At 40.9% G+C, this 23,214-nt stretch overlaps 1 protein-coding gene across 2 annotated transcripts in view; it reads right to left on the minus strand.

Moving 5' to 3' along the window:
• The window catches only part of csmd2 (CUB and Sushi multiple domains 2), a 262,154-nt gene that overhangs the window by 104,851 nt on the left and 134,089 nt on the right, over window positions 1–23,214 (minus strand). For both annotated transcript variants that reach the window (XM_005728850.1, XM_013909751.1), the window contains 8 exons: window positions 19,870–19,991; window positions 16,026–16,129; window positions 14,090–14,202; window positions 7,787–7,969; window positions 6,121–6,311; window positions 5,722–5,857; window positions 2,570–2,764; window positions 378–516 (listed from right to left, as the gene is read on the minus strand). In XM_005728850.1, coding sequence (XP_005728907.1) covers window positions 378–516; window positions 2,570–2,764; window positions 5,722–5,857; window positions 6,121–6,311; window positions 7,787–7,969; window positions 14,090–14,202; window positions 16,026–16,129; window positions 19,870–19,991 — 1,183 coding nt within the window. The remainder of the gene's footprint in view (window positions 1–377; window positions 517–2,569; window positions 2,765–5,721; window positions 5,858–6,120; window positions 6,312–7,786; window positions 7,970–14,089; window positions 14,203–16,025; window positions 16,130–19,869; window positions 19,992–23,214) is intronic.

The raw sequence follows: 23,214 nt of genomic DNA on the forward strand, positions 1-23,214 counted from the left end.
TCTCTCTCAAACATCAGGACAAATTACATCCACTCCCATTTCCACAGTCCCTCTTGACAGACCATCTCAACTTACATAGCCCTTTGTATTGTGTGTGTTTGCGTACTTAGGGCTCAGGATATCAAATGAAAGCATCAAACCCCTCTGAAGGACTTTAGTAAATAAAGCAGTATTATCCTGGTTGGTGGATGTGTTGAAGTGCATTAGATCTACTGCATTACTCCGATAAAGGAAAGGCGTTGGGAGAGGTTAAAGTGAGACATAACGATGTAAGAACACAGTGATACAGTGAGAAGGTAAAAGCAATAAAAATCCAAGCCTGTTATGAGAAAACAGAAAGTGCTGGCACAAGAGCAGTTGCTATGTGGGTGACTCACTTGTCGAAGATGATCTTGATGGGGTAGCCTGGAGGAGCCTCAATGATCCATTCACAGTTAAGGGCCTCCTTGTATAGTTCTGGCCAGCCAGGGGAGAGGATGATTCCATTGGGAGCCTTCAGATCCCCTCCACACGGAGCTAACACAGAGAGATGAAATAGAGGTAGAGAAAGAACAGATTAAAAAATAAAAAATGAATGCACGTCTATCCTGGATGATGTATGCCATTGCCCACAGATGTTCCCATGCATCAGCTGGGGCTCATCCCATTTCTTTTTGCTGCCAAGGTTTATCTTATGGAAGCTGGTGACAGCGCGCTTCAAGGTTAACCGCTTCTCCCGGAACACGCGTGTCAGTGTTTGCGTGTCTGTGTGCACATGAGCATTTATTACGCATTTGTGTGCCACCTATGCAAGGAGTCAGGGTTTTAAACATATCATCGAGCCCTTCTCCCATCAAAAAGACGAAATGGGACGTCTTTGATCGCTAGCACAAAAGACACTTGAGTGCGCCGACCCCTCTCCTGCACCCTAATCTCTGTTACAGCTCTCTTTGCCGCATCTCCTTTTAACTGCCTATCCTTAACCAGAACACACGGGCACAGTGGACGGCTTCGTTACTGTGCCAGCTCCTCGCTCCCTTTGAAGTGGAATGATTTAATCAGCCAACTCAGCATACTGAAGGACATCTATAAAACGCATTAGGCTACAAACGCAGGGGTATGATAGATGGAGGAACACAAAACTGCTGTGGCACATGGGGGTGGGGTGGTGGGGGTTGTGACATGTTTTAATAGTGGTGCCTCATTTGCGTATCACGGACAGAGAACCTGTTTAAGTCCCTTGGAGCTCCAGCCATGGTGACTGCACTTAAAGCGGCTAGTTAATGGCGAGTATTATCTAAACTAAACTACTTCTTGGGGATAGTTCATTGAGTATTGAGTCAGGCAGAGATGATTGTTCAGCTCTCTCTATATAAGCAAATTATGGCCGCTGCATCACAAACTTCAATTTGAGCTCAGCTGTCACTGACATAAAGTTACTGAGAATGGAGTAATTAACTATATCTCCTTTAACTATTTGAGAAAAATCTAATTCAGGAGGAGTTATTACTATTATTAGTATTATTTTATAAAATTTTTGCATACTTAGCTAGCTATGCCATCAAAACTACTACTCGCGATTCAAAGTTTGCTAACGTTTGTATACAAGAGGTGACAAAAACTTTTTTTTTTTGGCGGTATTTGAGGCAAATAGCTGGCTGGGTAGTACCATTGGGAGATAAGAACTGCAGAAGCATTCAGAGGGACTGGGACATCAAAGTCCAAACTGGTACAGATATTTCTTTTAATCTCTTTTTTTTCTCCTTAGTTTGTTTTTGCAAGGCGTATTCTGAACTTAGTTTTGAACTTTTTTTTGTGTGTGTGTTAGAATTTTTTATTATTCTAACCAAATAGTCTTTTATCTTCAGGACATCCTGTGAACCTTGGATATTTTGCGTATAGAGGGTCATACATTTTACTGAAGTGCTTTTTAGAAGGACATAAAGTAACTAGTAGAGTGAACACCAAGGTAACAAAGGTGCAGTATATAATAAATAAATAATGTGGATTTTTTCTGATATATACAATGTGCTAGTCTGCTGTACAGAGAAATGTAATGAATAAATAAAATATAAACACTAAGGTTCTAGCTCTTTGTTACATGCAGAAATAGAAACAGGGGAGCAATTTGTTTCAATATGAAATGTAGATCATAGATCGTCTCTGACTTCCCTGCTCCCCTTGGGTCAACCTTCCTTTATTACTGGTAACATTTTATGTACTTGTTCTTTCCCTAATATGGTTAAAAGGATATTTAAGAGCGATTGGAGCGTGTAATCTAAACCTTTGAAGTCCCTGCAGCTGTACGTATGTTTGTCCAGGAAGGGGTTTTCATTTGTTCTGCTCCATATTTTTCTTCAGGCATCTTTTAGCAAAAGGATTCATTTTCCTCCAATAATCTCTTCAACTGCTTAGGTGTCAGCCACAAATGGTAAGCCAGGGGTGTCAAGCATAAGGTCTGGGGGCCAGAATCCCCTTCAGAAGGATATATTCTCCCGTTTAGCTGTGTTATACCTCCAGGACAGTCCGGGTAATGAGCTATCAGAAGTTTTTTTTTCTTCTAACGGTACACATGAGCCCTCTTACACACCTTCACAGCGAGGAACAGCGTTGTCCCACACCACATTGCCGTCCTTGAGAATGCAGGAGATGGTCAGGGAGCCATGGGTCTTAACAAAGCCATCCTCGCACAGGAATGAGATGGAACTGCCCAGCTGAAGGCTCTCTCCAAAGCGTTTCCCATTAACCGGCACACCCGGGTCTGGGCACTCGTTGTGGCGGAACGCTTGTGGAAGTGCAGAGAAGAGATGGGGGTTAGTAAGGAGTACAGAGTCAGCTTTTAGAAGACTTTAGAAAAAAAAACAGACTACTTAATACATTAGCTATAAACAGGAAAAATGCTTGCTGTTGCTTAAAGTCTTTGCTTGATAATGAAATGGAAAAAGAGATTGTCTATAATTCTGCTGATATTAATCCACATCACATGCTGTCCTGTGTAAAGACTCCAAAATAACTGCTCGAGTTTCAAGACAAAACTTTTTCTGTCATTGTACCGTCAGCACTTAGCCACTCCAGCATGTAACAAGCGGGAATTTGTTTCACTTAGTCACACTGATTCACCCTGCTGCAGTCATTCTACAGGGTGGGAAACCACACCGTATGCAGATCATCAGTGCCAGATGACACTGCTGAAGTAATCGTGAGGTAAACAAACAAGGGTAATTGCTTTCATGCAGCCTCACAACTTTATCAATCAGGCCTCTCGATGAAATTTCAAGTAGAAAGAGCACAAAGAAACACAGTCATACAAGAAGAGTCATAACCCTGAAACACGGCCTGTAAACAAATACATCACCTCGGCTGCTATCTCTCTCACTTACTCTCACTCTTGTAAACACATGCAGGTATTTGACGCGTGTAGGTGTTGATGAATCCCTGTTCTGTAGTTACTGGACCCAAACCAAGCGCCAGCTACACCTCATCCATCACAAATATCTTATTCATTAACGCGCTAGAAATTGCCTAAATACAGTTTGGCATGTCCTTAATTAACATGAATGATGAAAGTTGTGTGCTCAGCCCCGCAACCTCCTCAAAAACCGTCCTGCAGTTAGATGACACTGTTCTCAGGAACAAACCGTCATCTTCAATTAACTGCTCGTGGCATTCGTTCGGCACGGTTATTTATTTATTCATCTAGCATGCTAATTAATGCATTAGCCGCCATGTGTTGTCCACATTGTGGCTTTCCAGATGCACCTGGGCTTGGTTGATGTCGCGTCTGCAAATGAGCTCGTGCAAAGGGTGGGGGGAGGGGGTTGAAAGCATTCTGGCCTTGCGGAGCTGATATAGATTAACATCAAAGAGATATTTTGGTGAGAGCCGAGGTTAAGTTGAAACAGGATGAGCAATCTTCACAGTATACTGTAAACAGGCATCACTGTGCACTGGATTTAATGAACATATAAATAAACAGTAAGAGATCTCTGTCATGGAGGGGATTTGATTTAAATATCCTAACACAAACCCAGCTGCAGCTGCAGCTATCCTTTCAGGGCTTTGTTAAGTGTTAGAATAAAAACTTGTATGCCAATGCCGATTCATACTATAAGACATATATGTAAGACTATGGCTCAAAATGACTAAATGTGGCAAATTAGCGTCTGAGTGCAGTGCCTACAGTACTCGTACTGTAGGTGTGGTTAGTTTTATGAGTGATTTACAAAAGTTGTGCTGCTTACTAAAAACGAGGGCAGTTGGTTTATTTCAATATCATGCGCAAAAAAACAAGATGTGCTTCTTTTTTTTTTGCAGTGTTAAGTATCGGTGTATTTATGTTTATATCAGCTTGCAGGCTTGATTTCATTAATCTCTCACCATATTTTACAACTTGCGAAAGGAATTCTCAGAAATACGACTGCAACAGGGTCAGCAGCAAAAACCTCTGAGCTCCCACCTCCTACACGCAATCCTGTCTCTGCATTCCCTTCGTAAATACCAACAGCACTTTTTTTTAACGCCAAAACCCAGGTCGCGCTGGCACACTGAGTTAGCAAATCTGGCCTTAACCATGGTAGACATTTGCTGTATATTTTAATATTTAATCATGTTGACTGTATTGTTTGGTTTCTAATTACACTATATTGATTCTGTTCATTTTTTCATCTTTTTTTTTTGGTGGGGGGGTTGGCACCTATTTCTTAGTTGGAGATTAAGTGTCTGAATTTCAGGAGCGGGACCACGCCTACGAACACGCTCTTTCCAGTTCTCATCTATATAGGTTCCCCCAGTCCTACAAGCTGTTAATTCTCGTTTACATGCTCCACCCTTGCTCCCCTTTTCAGTTCTTTAACTTCTTCACTTCTATTTAATGCATGGAAATCTGCCAGGCCTGGGAGCCGCCGCCAGTCCCCTTCGAGGCGTTCCCCAAACTGCAGCTCAATTCATGTCCAAGCCATTCACCTTTACCTACTAAAACGCCGTCAAACATAAATGAGGACGTGGGTGCAGCTAGTGAATCATTTATTAGGTTTTAGTTAATAATCTCATAATCTTGATTTGCATGATAAATATTAACTAATTACATTTTAAAACTACTATGAGTGTGCTCTCAATTGAAGACGGGAGAAAAAAATATAGATTTTTTCTAGCAAAAGGCACCTTAACTACCCGACACTTTGCTCAGTGAGGGTTAGACACTCCCTCCCGAGTTATTTTCTTTGGTGTAATGTAGAAGAATTTCAATACCAGGCTCATAACACAATAGTGCGCATGCAATGAATCCTGCTTCCAACACTCAGAACAAAGTATAACCATAAAAACGGTTTACCAGAACTGCAGCCAGTGTGCTTCTAGAATTTCCTCAGAAGTCAGCAGCTACCCAGAACAGAATATGATGAGCACAGGTGCAAATGCATCTGTCAGGTAAAGATGCTACATCTTCGCTTGGGTTTTATTTAGACGTCAAGTTTCTATTTAGACAATAAAGTGAGAGTTTGTCATTTTTCTTTGAGTGTCTAAGTAATGTTTAGCCAGTTTATGCAGTCTATGGGACACAAGCACAGAGATACTGTGGATGATTCATGAGCCCTATTGTATGTGCGCGCAAACACAGACACACACACACACACACACATACTGAAAACATGCACAAACAATTGAGAATACAAAACATCCAACAGTCAATGTGGGCTTTTGTGATAAGCTTTAAAGACTTCACTTTATCTCCTTTGAGGTACTTACTTGTAAATGTGATGTTAAAGCCTCTGTCTGTGTAGGTGTGGTCAGTCAGGAACTCCAAACGGGCTACATGCGCACTGGTTGTTATGGGAGGAGGCAGGACATCACCAGAGAAGGTCCCCAGGATAGGAGATTCAGCCTGACAAAGACAGATAACAATTTTATGCTGAGACCAAAGCTATACTCAGCTTAAAACCATTAAAAAAACCAAAACAAGAGCAGACGGATCCTACAGTGAGGTAGACAGATAAAGCGATAAAGTCCAGTGATACTGGAAGAAAGGTTGTTTAGCTTGTACGCATAATTACAGAGGCTGCTTTTCCTGCTGACAAGCACCATGACTGATAGACAGGTCAGCAAAGAGCCTTTCAAAGTAAGCGAGGACATCCGCTTATGCGCTACCTTTCCCCCATCCTTGATGGAGAGGAAGTCAAACTGCTTCTCCATGCTGAGGTCGTTGAAGGCCAGATTGATTCTGCTCTCAGGGTTGGTGATGATGAGCCACACACAGTGCATATTGTTTCCGTACTCCTGAGGGTAGTTGGGAGATAGCAGCACCCCCGATGGAGTGGTAAAGTTGAAGAAACAGGAAACTATAGGAGAGATAGAGAGATAGAGACAAAGACAGCGGGTGAGAGGAAGAAAAACAGATAAGCAACATAAAAATGAGAATTGTTCAGGAGACTGAAAACAAGAGGCAAATTCCATTTCCTTTGCTGACAACAAGCCACTATGACTTGATTCATTTTACTGAATCTGTACCACCTCAAGACACACGTGCCGTAGACATATTTCAAAAGAAGGAGACAACTCCAATAACCACCACTGTGCTGACAACAACCTCGGGCGACGTGCAACCTAATACATGTTACATTTTAGAATAACTCCACTTTTGCTGTGTTCACCTTCCTGTCCCCACTATTCAAGCAATTTAATGTGTCGACCGTGTAAAAACACTACAGACTACATTAGCATTTAAGTCTGGATAGGAACAAAGTGAGACTTGAACGATGATTCAGGCACTCATGTTCACTTTCTCATTATCAGTAATTGCTTATGCGTGCCTTACTGGTCAGATCCTGTGACCCTTTTCCACAAGACAACAAGACTGCCTAGACCACCGGCAGTTAATTGAAAGTCATGGTTGACATTTTTTGTCAGTGCAAACAGCTGTTACATTGCTAAATTCTTCAGTTTGTCACTCTTCTGGTGACTACATGCACAGGAGATAAGGCGAGCAATATGTTGAGCATTACGCGACGCACTTTGTTTTCAGTATGGACAAAAATTGCTTCTGAAAAGCATCCAGATGAGCGTGCACATATTCTTAGGCTCATCAAAGGGTTACAGATAATCAAAGGCATAAGACAAGGCAAATTAAGAATGTTTGCTTTACTAAAGTGTCCTAGTTGGATACATTATACTTTTAGCTGACAGTAGGACCTAACAAAAATCAACAAATCTCATTTAAGCATGAAAAGAAGGATAAAATAAGATGCTTGGTAAAAATAAACGTACTGGCGACTCTCTCACTATGAAAACACACAATTGAACAGTTGTACGTTAGAAAAGCATGCGATCACATTTACATCGTCAACTTCAACGGCAAAAGCAAGCCGGCTGCATTGTTTCAACATGACTGTAATATTTTGTTAAGCGTTAACTAAATAACCCATTTTTTCATAGTATTATGCAGCCAAAATGACATTTGGGCCAGGAAGCTCTCTGTCATTCAGCTCTGTGATGTTTATCTGCACACTGCAGCTTTTTGTCCATTCTATTGTCTCATCAATAATACAACAGTGGGTATTATCTGCATGGTCAGCTCTCTTCCCTCTTCTCCTCACCCTCTAATTCTCTCACTTTGTGTTTGTCTTTCATGGCGTTAATTAGCTAATAATCCCTCCTATTGTTTCAAAATCCACAGCCTCTGCAAGGCAAACTGTAAGGATAATCTGACAATTTATTATGCAGCCCTCCCTGTACTCGTCCCTGCGAGCAGTGTTTGATTCATGCACGTGTGCGCAAGGTGTACGTCGAATCGGAGGGGAGTCGTCCAGTAACTTACAAACGCAGCTGGGTTTCTTAGCTGACCACTGGTTGTTCTTCTGACAGGTGATGTTCTTCTTCCCCACCAGCTCAAAGGCAGGCAGACACTCGAAGTACAGTCTGTCCCCGTGACGGAAACCTGTCCCCTCCCGCTTGCCGTAAGCTGGAATTCCAGGATCTCCACAACTGCCTTGCTCAATCTCTGCGCAGGTGGACGTAAGACAGAACAATTCAGCAAGCAACAGACTTATGCAAATTTCTGTGTCATGCAGAGAAAGATGAATTTGTGGTGTACACAGTACAACTACAGAGAGAGAGGGAGAAAAAGCCTGCTCTGAGATGGTTTTGCATTTCTGTTCTGTTCCCTCCTGTTGGGGTTTGTAATGTTTGATAGTTTTACTATTGATCCTTGCGAGTTTTCTGCCACATCTGTTCACCTAATCATTATCCTCAGTATATATGGCCCTGTTTCTGTCGGTCACCTGTCACATTGTACTCTTAAAAAGTAAAGGTCTGACTATTCATTTAAGTTTTTATCAATGTAGTTAGTAGACCCTAGCTTGTTCTTCCTGGGTATGGACTTGAAGTCTGCTAATGTACTTGTCTGCATAGTTTGCGTTTGCTGACTGAGCTCTGTGTATGACAACTACTCAGATGAAAGATTTGGATTTTACTTTGTCGCCCTCTGGAATCTGAATCTGGATCCTCTTCCTCATGAAACTACAACAGATATGATTATAGCTCCCATTGGTTTGTTCCATCCATCAATTTTCTTCCGTTTATCCAATTCTGGATAAACGGGGGGGCTTAAGTCTATCCTCATCTCCCACAGTGTTGGGGAGTAACGGAATACATGTACCGCCGTTACGTATTTAAAATACAAAATATGAGTAACTGTATTCCGTTACAGTTACCGTTTAAAAAGGTGGTATTCAGAATACAGTTACTTTGTTGAAATAAATGGATTACACGGCAGTACTTCCCTGTTTCATATTGTGGCGGATCAGGACTGTTTGGGTTTTGTTTGACAGCTACGTTCTGTTGTTCCGGGGGGCAGCGTTACGGTTGCCATGGTTACAGGGCGACGCTCTCTCTCTCTCTCTCTGCGACTGCGTGTTTCCTGGGTGAGAGAGGCCTTTTCGTTGTTGTTGTTGTTGTTGTTGTTGTGCTAAGCTAACAGGCAGAATGCTACAAGCGTAGCTCTAAAGAATGTAGCATCATGGGCAGTGTAGTCCGTGCTGCAGGGAGAATGGACTGCCATACACGTAATGGGTCTGTGAGCGCGAGGAGGGAGAAAAAGGGGAGTGGAAAGGTAGGAGTTGTCATCGAGGAAAAACGGGAGCTGGAAGCATGTAAATATAATAATAACCACTGCAGCCAAGAAGAGTGCCTGACGAGCCCAGTTGTAAGTAAGCTATTAAGACTCGACTGTACACCGTGTTCGTGTTTTCCTCCGAAAACAATAAGTTCCGTTGCAGCAGCCTTTCAACGCATCTCTCTGTCTGTCGCAAGAAAAGTTGACCCACACAACAAAGTAAAGCTATTTTTCGGCTACCAGCCGACAGGGACCCCGCCGTATTAGTCAGAGGTCCCTTTACTACAGTTCGGAGTCGCGGACCTTCAGTAATAGTAATAAATCACACAGCAATAGTACATTCACGTTGTTGTAAAAAGCATGATAATATATTAAGTAATCCAAAGTATTGAGTAACGTAACGGAATACGTTACAGAATACATTTTGGGGCATGTATTCTGTATTCTGTAATGGAATACATTTTAAAAGTAACCTTCCCAACACTGATCTCCCATAGGGCGAGAGTTGGGGTACACCATGGACAGGCCGCCAAGGCTGTCACAGGGCTGACACAGAGAAACAGACATACATTCACACACATTCACACCTAAGACTATTTTAGAATCACTAATCAATAATTTAGAATCAATCATCTCTTTTGCTGAAAGAGGAAGTTTGTAAAAATGGTGATTTGGAGTCAAAATAATGGAAAATACAATGAAATACAATACAATGCTGCTTAAGCACCAACTCTCCGATGGACCATTGCAACAGCACATTCCCTGCCCCCTTTTCCTTGCAGCGGAGTAGCAAAATACATTTTTAACTCACGGGAAACACTGAAGGGCACATCGCATGGAGAATAAGAGCTGCTCCACATTATCTGCATCAAGCATTTATGCAAAAGTGTCATTATGGGAAATGCACTTGTTTACCACCCACAAGATCAATATGGATTTAATCTCTGCAAATTCAGAATGCTGATAAGTCCGGGCTTTGTTTCAGATAACGCAGTTTGTGCATAAACCTTCACTGACTTTGACGTTTACCTTTGTTGACGCCAACATGAATGAACTCCCTGTCTCTTTATGCACTGTTTTCCACTTTGGTCTCTTTACTGTGTCTTTATTTTCCTAAACTATTACCTTCTAATCGTGCAAATCTCCCAAGTGCTTCTCCCTCCCCCCACTGTCCCATGGAAAATGTACTCCTCGACTTACTGTGTGACAAACTACCTCGTTCGTGTTGGGAGCTGATGTGAGTGCTTCACGACTCGTGCGCAAAACACACCCGCACCTCTGCGACCACTCTTCTTCCTTAAAACCAAACACGCCAATTTCATTATTGCAAGATTTATGCGGCCGCCTTCATTCACTAACTCTTTTTTTTCTACTTTTCTCAGGTCTTAGATTGCAGATGGGAATGCTGAGGCATCCTATTGAGGCATCTGGATGGGGGAACACAGAGAGCGAATAAGCTCATCCATCCAGGAAATGATGGCAGGGCCTAATACGATTTTAAATCGCACCGGGGGTGATGCCGGGTATAAATCCATACTCAGCCCTAACGATGATCATCATTTAGAACACATATTTAGAGCTCACTGCTGTTTGGATGTATGGCTGTCCTGAGGCAGCCTCATTCACAAGACAACTCATTGATCTTACGTGGAAGTCACCTTTAAAAGGGGTGGTGGGGGGGATGCTGAAAGCAAGTTTTGAGGTGAATCCGAGAGAGAATGAGAGAGAATGGAGGATAAAATGAACCGAGGGAATGACAGAAACCAGATCTGAAAGAGCAATCCAGCTGTTACGCAAACACAAGAATATCTACATATTAATGTACACGCGTGCAAACACAAACAAGATCATGCAATCACTTGTTCGTCCCTACACCCGTAGGCCTCTCTGCCTCATGGGTCCCTCTAATTACAAGTTTAGGAAAAATTGGCTTAATATATAAGAATCCTTTGAAGTGTGTGTGAGAGCGTGTGTGTGTGTGTGTGTGTGTGTGTGTGTGTGTGTGTGTGTGTGACTGTCTCTCTTGTTTAAAACATATTTATAAAAGTGTGTGTTGCACATATGAAAGCATCTTGTACACAACATACACAGGGTGGTAAGTGAACGAAACAGCTGCTGATTCTCATGAATAAGGGAAGAGATGTAAGGGCGTATTTGTCGTCCTTCCCTGACATTCCAGAATAATCCGGGCACGTTAATGGGACTCAGACTCAAATTACTGTCAACAGCTACACTGCAATCTCCTAAGGCCTGGGATGACAAAAGGACTTTATTAGTCAAGTTTATTGGTATAACCCAGTACCGCACACAATGTCTCAGTGGGCTCTAAAGGCTCTCAGTTCCACTACTGAATCAACAGTATTTAAAGTATTTACAAAATTGCAGTCGCATTTAAAAGTGCATGAAGATAATGGTAACCTTGCAATGAGGCGAAAATTCAAAATTCTGTCAACAGATGCTTTCTCAACCGCTGCTTTGCTAACAGATGATTATATCCGATGTTTAATCATAAACTGTTAGTGCCCTGCACAATGAATGGGCTGGAGTACTCAAAATACAAATGACATGATGCTTTGCCCTCAGTGTTAGCCACTGTCCCATTGGTGCGTTCGTTTGCATCTGGATAACAAGAAGTTCAAGTGTTTCATATCACATACCCTCAGTTGTCAGTATAAAGCACGACAGTGGTTGGGTTTTAGGCTCATTTGCATTAATACTGATTTTCTTTGCAAGCGCTGCATTTTCAGAACAGACAGAGCCCACTGCAGAGTGTGAGCAACCCACAACGTCTGGGTAAGGTGGGAGTGTGGGTTCTGGTATGACTGTGTTTGCAATTACACTTGATGATCAGGCTTAAAATACAAGTAATTGAGAATGCAAATTAGATTTTGGGTGCTCCAATCTGGGAGGTGAAGTGGTTCAAAGCGTTTCTTCCCCTTCATTAAGTAGAACTCATTGTTTTAATTACACTTTGGTTCAGCATGCTGCTCCACTTTTGCTGTTATTTTTACTGATGAAAAATAAGCATCTGTGGGCAAGGGAGAAGACTTGCTGTGCTTCTGAGAGGCAAACAGCGCACTTATCTAGAAGAAAAACCTTGGCAAACACCCAGTACTCACATGCTTTCACATTGGAAAACAGAACGCACACATACTCATTCACAAACCCACACTTGTATCTGATCTTCAAACACGCGTGCAAAAACACACATTGATCTATTGTTAAAGCTCACACATACAGACACATAATTACACAGAGATAGACGCACTGGTATTAGACAGTAGGATGAATGTAGCTAGATGACCCACTGACTGTTTATGACCAGTTCAGTGTACGCAAATATGAGGTCTTGAAACAGGGTTGTTTTTTGTATTGCAACATGAAGTACACAGAGATCAGAGGGTCTAAAATGTCATACCTTGTTATGATTTGAATACATTTTATTATAAAAAATAATATATTATATAACTATATCAAAGTGGCTCCATTTTAATAGCATTCTTCTAGTAGCATTATCGTTACTTAGCCTATCTCTCCTATGCTCCACTATGTGCGACACGGAGCTGAAGGGAAGCAGATGTGACATGTAGCTGGGGAAATAGAGAGCAAAGGAGAGAAGCAAAACAGCAGTAAAGACTCAAACTGAATTAAATTGAAAAGAGGACACAAACATCACCCATAAATTACTCAAATACTTGTTTGCTTATGTTTGGTTAATGTTTCTTTTTAATTCTTTGTTTAGTTGTGTTGCTGCCTGAGAGCTCCAGACTCTACTGCCAAGAGCCAAGAACAGAGGCACTGAGATCGCACACAAAAAGGGAGACTTAATTTTCTCCTATAGTTCCAATTACTCTTCTTTTCCTTTTTTTGTTTGTTTGTTTGGGTTTCTTTTGCTAGATATCATCCATATATTATTTGTGTTCGTGATATGACAGTATTGTGGTTGGCACCATCGCCTCACAGCAAAGAAAGTCCTGTGGTTGAATCCACGGCAGGCTGGGGCCTTTCTATGTGGAGCTTGTATGGTCTGTCTGCAAACTCTGGCGTCCTCCCACAGTCCAAGGACATGCATGTTGGGTTAATGGGTGATTCTAAATTGGCCGTATGTGTGAATGTGAGTGTAAATGGTTGTCTGTCTCTCTGTGTCAGATTGGCGACCTGCCCAGGGTGTACGCAACCTCTCGCCCTATGACAGCTGGGATAGTCTCCAGCCCAACTGCAACGCTGAATTGGACAAGTGGAAGAAAATGGATGAAATTGATGTCATATTACTGTTTAAAGTCTCATATGAGACAGATGCATAAACTCCAATGATTATGTCTTTGAAGCTAAACTTGGGATGACACATACTGGGAAGACCAGCAGCCAACGGAAGAAAAATGTGTTATGTTTGAACATATGATAGTTAGACTTGAGCGGTGAGTCACAACGCACAAGCGTAACTGATCAAAAAAGAAATCCACTCCTATTTCAAACTGTAAAAGGAGAAAGTCGAGATTTAAAGTCTAACTATAAAGACTGCTTTTGCTTTTTAACATCAGTGTACCACCGCACCATGATGACTCACTGCAAAACCACTAAAAAATACTTTACCATTAACATGACTCCCCTTTGATGCTACTCCTAAGATGATTTAACCTCCTAGGGCCTGGTGTCCACATGTGTGGACATCACATTTTTCGATGTCTAGACCGAAATACTTAATTTTTCCCTACAAGGGCCTGATATCCACTTACGAGGACATTATACTGCCACTGTTCTATCGAAATTTAAAACAAATGTCCTCATATGTAGATCTCATTTTTGTCAGAAACAAAAATCAAGTAAAAAAAATAAAATCGGGTAATTCTTTGTTTTTACACTCATCGGGTCCCAATCAACACAAATAGCAAAGAAAAATTTAAATGCATGCCATGAAAGAGTTCAGGTCTTAGGAGGTTAAAGTTAAACAATCCGTTTTAAAATGCAGTTAATGAGCCAGAACCAAAATATATACAGCAACCTTACCTTCATAGGACACCTTGAAGCCCAACGAGCCACTGGTATCATCTGTTTTGAAATTGAGCCACATCTGATGACTGGTGCTCACGACAAGGTCTGGAGTAGTCGAACCAGACAGACTATAAAACAAGAAAAGCCAACATACACCTTATAAAAAGACATTTCTTTCTGTTGAATATTCTATATCTTTGTGCAATTTTTTAATCAGCAGTAGAAGTGCTTTAGCTGTGGACTTGTCATCACCTAGAAAATACAGAGAGACCTTGTTTTTGCTAAATCATTACACAAATTAAGAACTTTACAAATTTTGTAAGGAATTTAAGCTAAGAAATGTTTTTATCCTATCCCAACACTTACATTCAAAATAGCAGGAGACAACAAAGTGCAAAATGAATGCAAGATCAGTCAATGCCACAGAAGTAATTTAATCTCATTTGAATAGTAATTCCACCCAACTCTAATTAGGAAGGGTATAGCTGCAGAGTAAGTGATTAAGGGTTCTAATTTTAGTGACAGAACATGTAGGATGGTGGGATTGCTACTAGTGTCTGGATAGATTTTTGTTCTCTTTTACAGCCTTTTGGTAATGCGCTGAATGTCTGTGAACTGCTAAGCACTTGTGAGAGAAAGTATAAAATGCTGCGCGTCTAATGTAGCACTAAAAAGCTTGTCAAAAATAATAGACAAGGCTATTATATCATTTCCACCCAGACAAGTTATATCAGTATGCTAATAATTTCCCTGTAAGCTAATCACTGTCTAGAATACTGTCCTTGTTGATGACCTACTTTATGTTTTTGTGTGTTTTTTGTTATCGTCACCACCCTTTTAATTGTTACTGTTAGATCCAAAACAAGGACATTATTTCCCTTATGGGAAAAACTCTTGTCGCATAGTCACTCCAATAGTTTCTTTCCATTCTAAACTGTCAGAGCACAGTGTCTTGAAATGAAAAGAGTGGATTTGATTGGTTGTGACTAACTGCCTATAAAGCACATTTATGACTGTGCTGCACTAAGGTTACATGCCTCTGACCATAAAGTTACAAAAAAATATTAAATAATTCCCTACACCCTGCACGCGCTCGGCTGCACCACTGATTCTCAAAAAATATAGTCCTGAGTTTAACAGTGCTGATAGCTGCAGTATATTCTCCAGTACTAAATTGTTCTAGTTTGTTTGTGTGCAGGAGCGCAAAGACTCAATTACTCTCTCTACTTTTAAAGCATAAAGAAGTCCATAAAGGGGGAGGAGAGGGAGGAAAATCTTTAATTGAAGAGATTAAGCCATATTCAGTGTTTGTCCTGTGTGTGTTGTTGGTGTTTGAGCAAGTAGACAAAAAAATATGAATGTGAGGATGATCTCACATCAGTAACCCCTTCCTTTGCATACTTCTCCCTCATTTATCTTCAACCTCCCCCTCCCGGTTTCCACCCCAGCTCGGCAGCCTTGCATAAAAATTGATCTATAAAAACTTTATTAAGGTGGTAAATTTCGGCACAATTAATAACAACATCCTGTGAATTGTTATGGAGCATCTGCTAGCGCAAACTCCATTAGGGGGCATCAATATGCAGTTTTGCAATGCTGCGCCACATGGCTGTGATCTTGTTTTTAACAGTGAAAAGAGAGATGATTGACAATGTGGTGCGACATCTATTTTTCATGCCCTACTGCATCAGGTGGTGATGAAATAAAAGAGAAACCGTAGGAGAAAAAAAGGGCTGGAGGGGAACAGGAAGACAGACGGGTGCTGTCGGGCACGGGGGGAGGAAGAAAAGGCGAGTGTCCCGCAAAGGTGAGGAGGAAAGAGAGCGCGAAGGCAGAATATGATTACCGGGAACATGACTTGCAAAAGTGAAACTGACGGGTAGCTAAAAGAAGTTAGGGAACAGAGGGTAGATTAAAGGCAGGAGAAAACGAGGTCAAATGAGTCACTCACACGTGGAAGATGGTCTTCTGGTCTCCCACTACCTCGCCGTCTCCAACCGTCAACGTGTCGTAGCCTCGCTCCAGGTCAAAATCTTCAAATGTCAGCTTGATCACCTAGACAACGGAGGGGACATCAACGAGACAAATGAGGGAAGCAGATGCTTAAATACTCCCTGAACCAAATGCAGAGGAGAGATCTCTTCCCATCTGTGACTCCCTTTTCCTCTGTTCATCAATCCATCATACATCAGTTTTTTTATATCTGTTCATCAAACTTCCAGCTGTATAGACTGTAGTGGTTTTTATATTTTATTTTTTTTGTTATTAGAATTGTTTTCTCCTTTAAATCTCATACTGTGTGACCTAACAGCTCGGTATTGGTATTTTGCTTCAGTAAGTGTTTACTGCGTCTGCTGATTATGAACTGTTTCTCACTAATCAAATATCTGATTGCCTGCCAGATGGTCTGCACGACCTTCACTCTTGCAGATCATGCTAGCAGCTTTCAGATGCCTTCGTGGGCTATTACACGTGCCTCTCTATGCATACATATATATATGGATATATGTAATCCAATAGGATCCATTAAGGCAACAAAAAGACTTTGTTGCAATCTAGTGTATAAATCTTTTCTATAAAACATAAATCATGATTTCTTTGAGTGCAATTTTAGGTCTGCGCTGCAGCTGAAGGATAAATCAAGACAAAAACAAGGAAACAATAATTGCGTCCTAGCCGAGGCAAGCGAAAGGGGTCAGCTCTAAACATACAAACAAAAACGGTTTAATTATAAACGTGCAGAATATTAATAACAAGGGCAAAAAATAGAGTGACAGAGGAGGCTAAATAAAAAAAAAAAAAGCCAAACAAGGAAAAGTCTTTGCCTCCTAGTTTAAATTGGCTGCCACTGATTTCCGCCAAATTCTTAATGTTTTCAGAGGGCTGAGAGAGAGCAGGGCCTAATGAAAAAGCTTATATAAATGCAAATTGCATTCTGTCCTATGTTAAACCTAGTTCTTAATGAAAATTGCCAAGGTGGAGAGGAAAGATTGATGGTGTGTAGGCAAAATAGGTCAGATCGCTCGATAAATAGAGTTTCATACCACAAACTCATCTCCCATCTGCCAGCCAACAGGTGAGGTACAGAGGGGGTGAAGATAAAAAAGAGGGAGAGAGAGAGAGAGAGAGCACAGCAGCCATATTGCGAAAGAGTTGTAAAAAAAAAAAAACTCATCCATACTGAACAGCTGAAGCAACTTCAGCAACGTAAAACCATGTCTCCAAAACTGTGTAAAATGTAAATATTAAATGAAATAAACACTCCTACAACTTCAAAAGTAGTTGGGAAAAGACAACAAAACAGAAAAAATATTCAATCAGTTCCATGACAGCCTATAGAAAATGGCTGGATTTACCACTAAGAAGAGTTTCTGATGCAATTGTTTTGAGGATTTTATCATTTGCACTACTTCATATCATGCAAAGATTTGGAGAATTCAGAGAAATCTCTATACGCTTGAAAGAAAGCTAAAAACCCAATATTGTATTGCCGTGATCTTCAGGCCCCGCAGGCAGCACTGCTCTGAAAGGAGGCGCGACTCTTTGAAAATCACTGCATGGGCTCAGATACACTTCTGAACACCATTGTCAGTGAACACGGTTTGTTTCTGCATCCATGAAAGCAAAGTAAAACTCCAGCAGGCAAAGATAAAACATTTAGAAAATCATGACCGTTGTGTCCTCTATACAGGGGGATGGGGTGGGGGAGGTGTCTGGCTCATCCTACACAGCCCCAGGATTTGTGATGCGAGGGTATGCGGGGTGCATTACTGCACACGGCATACCCTCACATAATTTAAACATCTGTTCATCTACCATTTATTCTGAATGATATATACACGATTTGGCGCAACATATGCTGCCCACAGATGATCTCTTGCAATGAAAGCCTTGCTTGTTTCATCAAGACAATGCCAAACTGCATTCTTCAAAGCAACAGCATGGCTCTGCAGTAAAAGAGTCCCGGTTCTAAACTAGCCTGCCATTTTGTGCCAAATGTTCCAATAAAAACATTTAGTTATAAAAAATCCTATCATAAATGAAATCCTATTGTAAGCAAGACTGGGGACAACATTTAGTTTTCTGTTCTGCAGCTGCTGGTCTAGAATATTTAACAGTATTACATAACATATTAGCTATTGTAAATACTTGAATAATCCGTAGGCACATATACCTGTCACTGTATCCAACAAGGTTGAACTAAGCATTATATATAGAGGGCACAGTTAGTTCATCTGTGTACTGGAAGAAAACCTTGCAGCAGCTCCGTTGCCTGTATTTCTGCTTCTGTCAAGTCAGCTGTAAATCCCTTGTAAGTCTGCTGCTGTGACTTAAGTAAAGAAACCCCAGCTCTGAATGTCTGCCCGGACCTGATTATTTATTAAACTATTACATACACCCTGCTCCTGGTAAATACTGCAGCATCCTTGCGGGTCATTTTTCCACCGCAAACCAGACACACACAGTTACATGCATAGGATTTAGGCAGTAAGACAACATGAGAGTGCTTTTAAAAAGAATATATATTTAAACGAGTTCATTACCATTATAAGTAGCATATTAATAAGAGAAAAATCTCATTTCTGTGGAGATCATTTGCTTTAAAAGAAAAAAAAAAACATGACCTGTATTCAGTCGATTTTTCAAAGCACATTGTTGTTTTACGTTGTCTCAGAGCTTTGTCGGGTCCAGATGATAGCTCTGTGTAACTTGGTGTAAGTCTGGGAAGTTGGGGCCACTTTTTGGCTTTTTCTGGCATAAATGGATAAACACATGAAGACTGCCAGCTTCAAACAGCTGCATTTAGTATCTTTGGGAAACTATGAAGCAGCACCACTTGACAAAAACCCAAATTACTTATCATGTCATGAGGCTGGTAGGTCTAGCAGAGCTTTGTCACGGCTCGCCCACCCCCCTTCAGACTGAGGCTGTTATGCCTCAGTCTGCTGGCTGACCTAACATTTCTGGCTGGGCAGGAATAGAAACCCATTACGTCTCTAAACAGAAAGAGCAGTCTCTCTCCATCTTCATCTGAACCAGTCACAGAGCAAGAGGCAGCCTAAAGTACTGGTGTCTGTTCCAGCAGGCTGCCTCCTGGGTATACCCAAGGGTGTCAATGTTTGTTTGTGTTTGTATACATGCAAGCAAAGGGTGGACTTTTGTGGGGGCATATTAGATCTGACTCCCCGTCCTCCCTTGCCTCTCACCTTACATAGCCTCTCTTCTATCCCGCGCAGTGGAATAAGAGAACGGATTTGTAAAACCATTTTGTTTGAGTTCAGAGAAGGATATTTGGCAGGATAGCAGCTGGTTGGCCTTGAACACTACTCCAAAGTCAATGGTCTGAACAGAATGGCTGTGACACTTTCATGATATCCTCCAAGCATGCTCTCAAAACCTCTCCATTACTCTCCTGTCCATTTTACTCACTCCTTCTCTCCCTCACCACAGGTGTTTCTAACAACTCGCTTTGTCTTTTGCTGGCTCGCTTCCAGTGCTCTTTCCCCACCTTTCATTTTCCTTATCGCTCACATTTTTCAATAAGAAAGCTGCTGTCACATGGTGTGTTGAACAGCCCCTAAAGTGTCCTGTAGCAATTATCAAAAGCATAAAATGAGTCATCTGTGTCAGAGAAGCGCTTCCTCTGGAGCTCCTCCCTAAAAAGGTGCAAACTCATCAGGCAGCTGGCAGCTAAAGATACCACTTACGGCACCGCTGGAAATCTGTGCTTACAGCGGCAAAGCAAAATTAACACCCTGCATTGTTGCTTCAGTTCCGTGTTTAATGACATTTACCTTAGATGTGTCTGTCGCCGTGATGACCCAAGTGCAGTTGGCGTTGTTGTCATACTGAACTGGGTAGTTCGGAGATGTGATGACACCACTGGGTCCTCTCAACTGGCCTCCGCACATTGGTGCTAAAAATCAAGACAGAGAGGGACACATGTTCAATGACAGTTTAAATACGTACTTTCTGTTCATAAATCAGAGAAGATAAACTGAATGTTGTTTGCCTTTTGTTCCATTCTTCCATTCATATGCTTGCCAAATGATGACTGTAATATTACCAAACACCACTGGCTAAAATAAAGCCCCCAATTTTCAGTCAAGTTCTTGTGTAATTTGGCAGACCTTCACCTTTTTCTCAAGTGTCTTCTTGACAGCCACCCTCCCACTGAGATCATCTCTGATGAGACTTCACCAAACAGCTGATGGGTGAAGTGAAGGGCCAGATGTATCTCTCAGTTCTTGTCAGGTCTTTGCTCAATTCCCCCCCTTTCATAAGGACATGACTTTCAGATACTTTTTTATCTGTCTGACTTGTCTTTTGTGCACTACTTTTCTTGTTTTTAGTTGTATTTTAGATTTATTTAATATTTAAAAAACGAGAACAGATTCAGTCTTTTTGCTACAGAGGCTAAATATACAATTTAAGATTGGTTCATTTACAGTTACATGCATTGTGTGTATTTAATAGTTAACAGATTTTTTAAAAATGTTGTACAAATAAGGTGTCTGAGCCCCATTTTTCTATTCTCCTACAGATATTCTCCTTTTTAATTCAGTCCAGCTGCTGCTAACAGCTGTGGTTGTGATTGTATAGGACAAGTGCATTTGTACAGCTCGAGCATATTTCCTTTCATTTTACATGCATAACTATACTGGATGGATGTTAGGCTTAGAGCACCGCTAAAATACAGGTGACCTACTTTGGATATTGCGCCTCAACACATCCTGTGTAGTCACAGATGAAGCACTATTGACACTGTTGCTCCTCCGCCAAAGTGCTGCATGCTCTGCCTCTTGCACGAGCACAGGAGGCGAGCAGCACTTTGAAAAGATGAAGATGTTTGGCAAGTGATTGGTAACGATAACGTGATAAAAAAATTAACATGAAATTAAAAACCACCGTTGCGACAAACTCCAGGGCTCCCTCTGAATACTCGACTTGATTTAGTGTGGCAGTATGAAAAAAGCAGACTAATGAAAGACTCAATAAAACACGTTAATCAGAGTTTTACCAAAGGTCTAAAGATATACTGGAGTAAGACTCTTTTTATAAATACTGTCATCTTCTGTAAATAACACATTAAGAAAAACAAACTTGATGATTTCATACTTAAATAAAATAACGAAATGCGACGAGTGCTGCATATCTACAGGGAACACTGTCAAATAAATGCAAACAACTAATTATGAATCAAATAGCACAATTAGATATTCTGACTGAAAAGAGTAGATGAGCAGTTAGCATACCAAGCATCAGAGTACAAGGTGACTTTCCTTATCAATACCCGAGGGTGACTGCTTAACACAACTATTAAACACCCTTCAAACTGAAGTACTTTAAGAAAACAGTGTGTACGTGTGTACATATGTGAAGGGGAACCTGAAAGTACTTGAAAGAGCTTTAGCCAACTACCCAGATTTTAATGAATTGTGTCTAAGCGAGGTCCTTTGGGTGCTCAAGCCCCACTCCGTGGCTCCATGCTCCACCCCTCTCTCACCAAATCACCCCTATTAAAATTTTAAAAGAACTTTGGCGAAGTTAAGGGGTGAGTAGAGTAATTAATATGAGTTGTGCTGACAGTGAGGGTGACCTTAACGAAAATAATACAGCAGGAAGTCTACTGAAGCCATCACATTCTCTCCAATTTCTTTTTTTTTTAATCACGGGGATCATTATGTCTGATACATCCTACTCTGTGTACTTTGCGAGAGACATGAAAGTGCAGTGGGCTCAGCGGCAATCAAATCTGCAACGGAAAAAGAACCGCAGCTTGGTGTGCGCAGGAAAGGAGGTACGAATGAAAAGGGAACCATGAATTTTTTATAAAGTGAATGAATCTGCACCCAGAGATGAAGTTTTTTCCTGTGCTAATGATAGTGCTGTTCAATTTAATGATGACTAATGCTAATTTAGGATACAGATCTTCAATTATTCCTAGATGATGTTTAATCTTTATTTAAACATGGGGAGCCAGAACAATGGCACGGTCCCAAAGGTTAAATGAGGACGATCGAAAGGGCAGTTACACTGACTGACTGTCGATGTAACGTCAATGTCTCTTTACACACACACACACGCAGATAAAGAAAGCCATTTTTTCTTCTGACTGATGAGAAAGAAATATATACCCACTTTTAATACAACTTTTTAATTTAATGTTTTTGAAGCAACTATGAAATGACATGCAGCTTTCCCATTTAGACGCCACGTCTTAGGTTGTTTCGAGAATCCTTAGACTTTGTGGCGTAAAAGGTCTAGTGACAAATTAAAGGAAAAACTTTGGTAGCTCTGTTGTGCTGTGTGAGGCATTTTGCTGGCATTGTTCTGTTCAGCCACTGCAAATCAATATTCTCTATCTTATGATGAAACATTTTTATCTTATTTTCTGGGAATGAAGACGCACTGAATGTTCATGAAAAAGATGTGAATCATCTCCTATGCCTTTCACAGCCACCGGATCATCACTCAATTGACCACGTGAGAGAGATTTTGTACGCTTTAGATGCACAGCTATCATTAAAACATAAAATGCGGAAATATCTGTGAAAGAATGGTACAGTTCAATATTGATTGAAAAACAGTTCTGACCCTATCTGTGTATTGCCCGTAAGATACTCTCCATACCGGCATAAACCTACTCAAAGTCAGGGGTGTAATTTCCAGGCGGGTTAGGGGAGTTATGACCCCCCCCCAATAATCGGACCCAACCAATATAACCTCCCAATAAAAATAAGAATTATCTTGCATAAGTAGGCTGTTTTTTCTTTACTCATTTCAGGTATTACTAGCAAAATAGTTGCATGTTTATTCATATGGGTATTTACCCCCCCCCCCAATGTTCAGCACACAGTTACGCCAAAGCAAAGCTGAGATTTTTATCGTAGATTATAATTTATAAGATTATAATTTATCTTAGAATAAAAACAAACTCAAAGCAACTAAAGGCTGGAGACACCTTGAATTAATGAAATATTCCCAATTTCACAGTTTGCTTTTATATTTACAGGAACAATGTTTCAATAAACGTATACCCATCATTGATTGCCAAATTAATTCTCATCAAGTCATCATATTGAGTGCTGCATGTGAGATGAAAAATGAGGGTAACACAAGCAGGAAATATATATATA

The sequence above is a fragment of the Pundamilia nyererei genome, unplaced genomic scaffold (genome assembly GCF_000239375.1).
Source record: "Pundamilia nyererei isolate P.nyererei 1_Seehausen unplaced genomic scaffold, PunNye1.0 scaffold00030, whole genome shotgun sequence".
In the NCBI taxonomy this organism is placed as follows: domain Eukaryota; kingdom Metazoa; phylum Chordata; class Actinopteri; order Cichliformes; family Cichlidae; genus Pundamilia; species Pundamilia nyererei.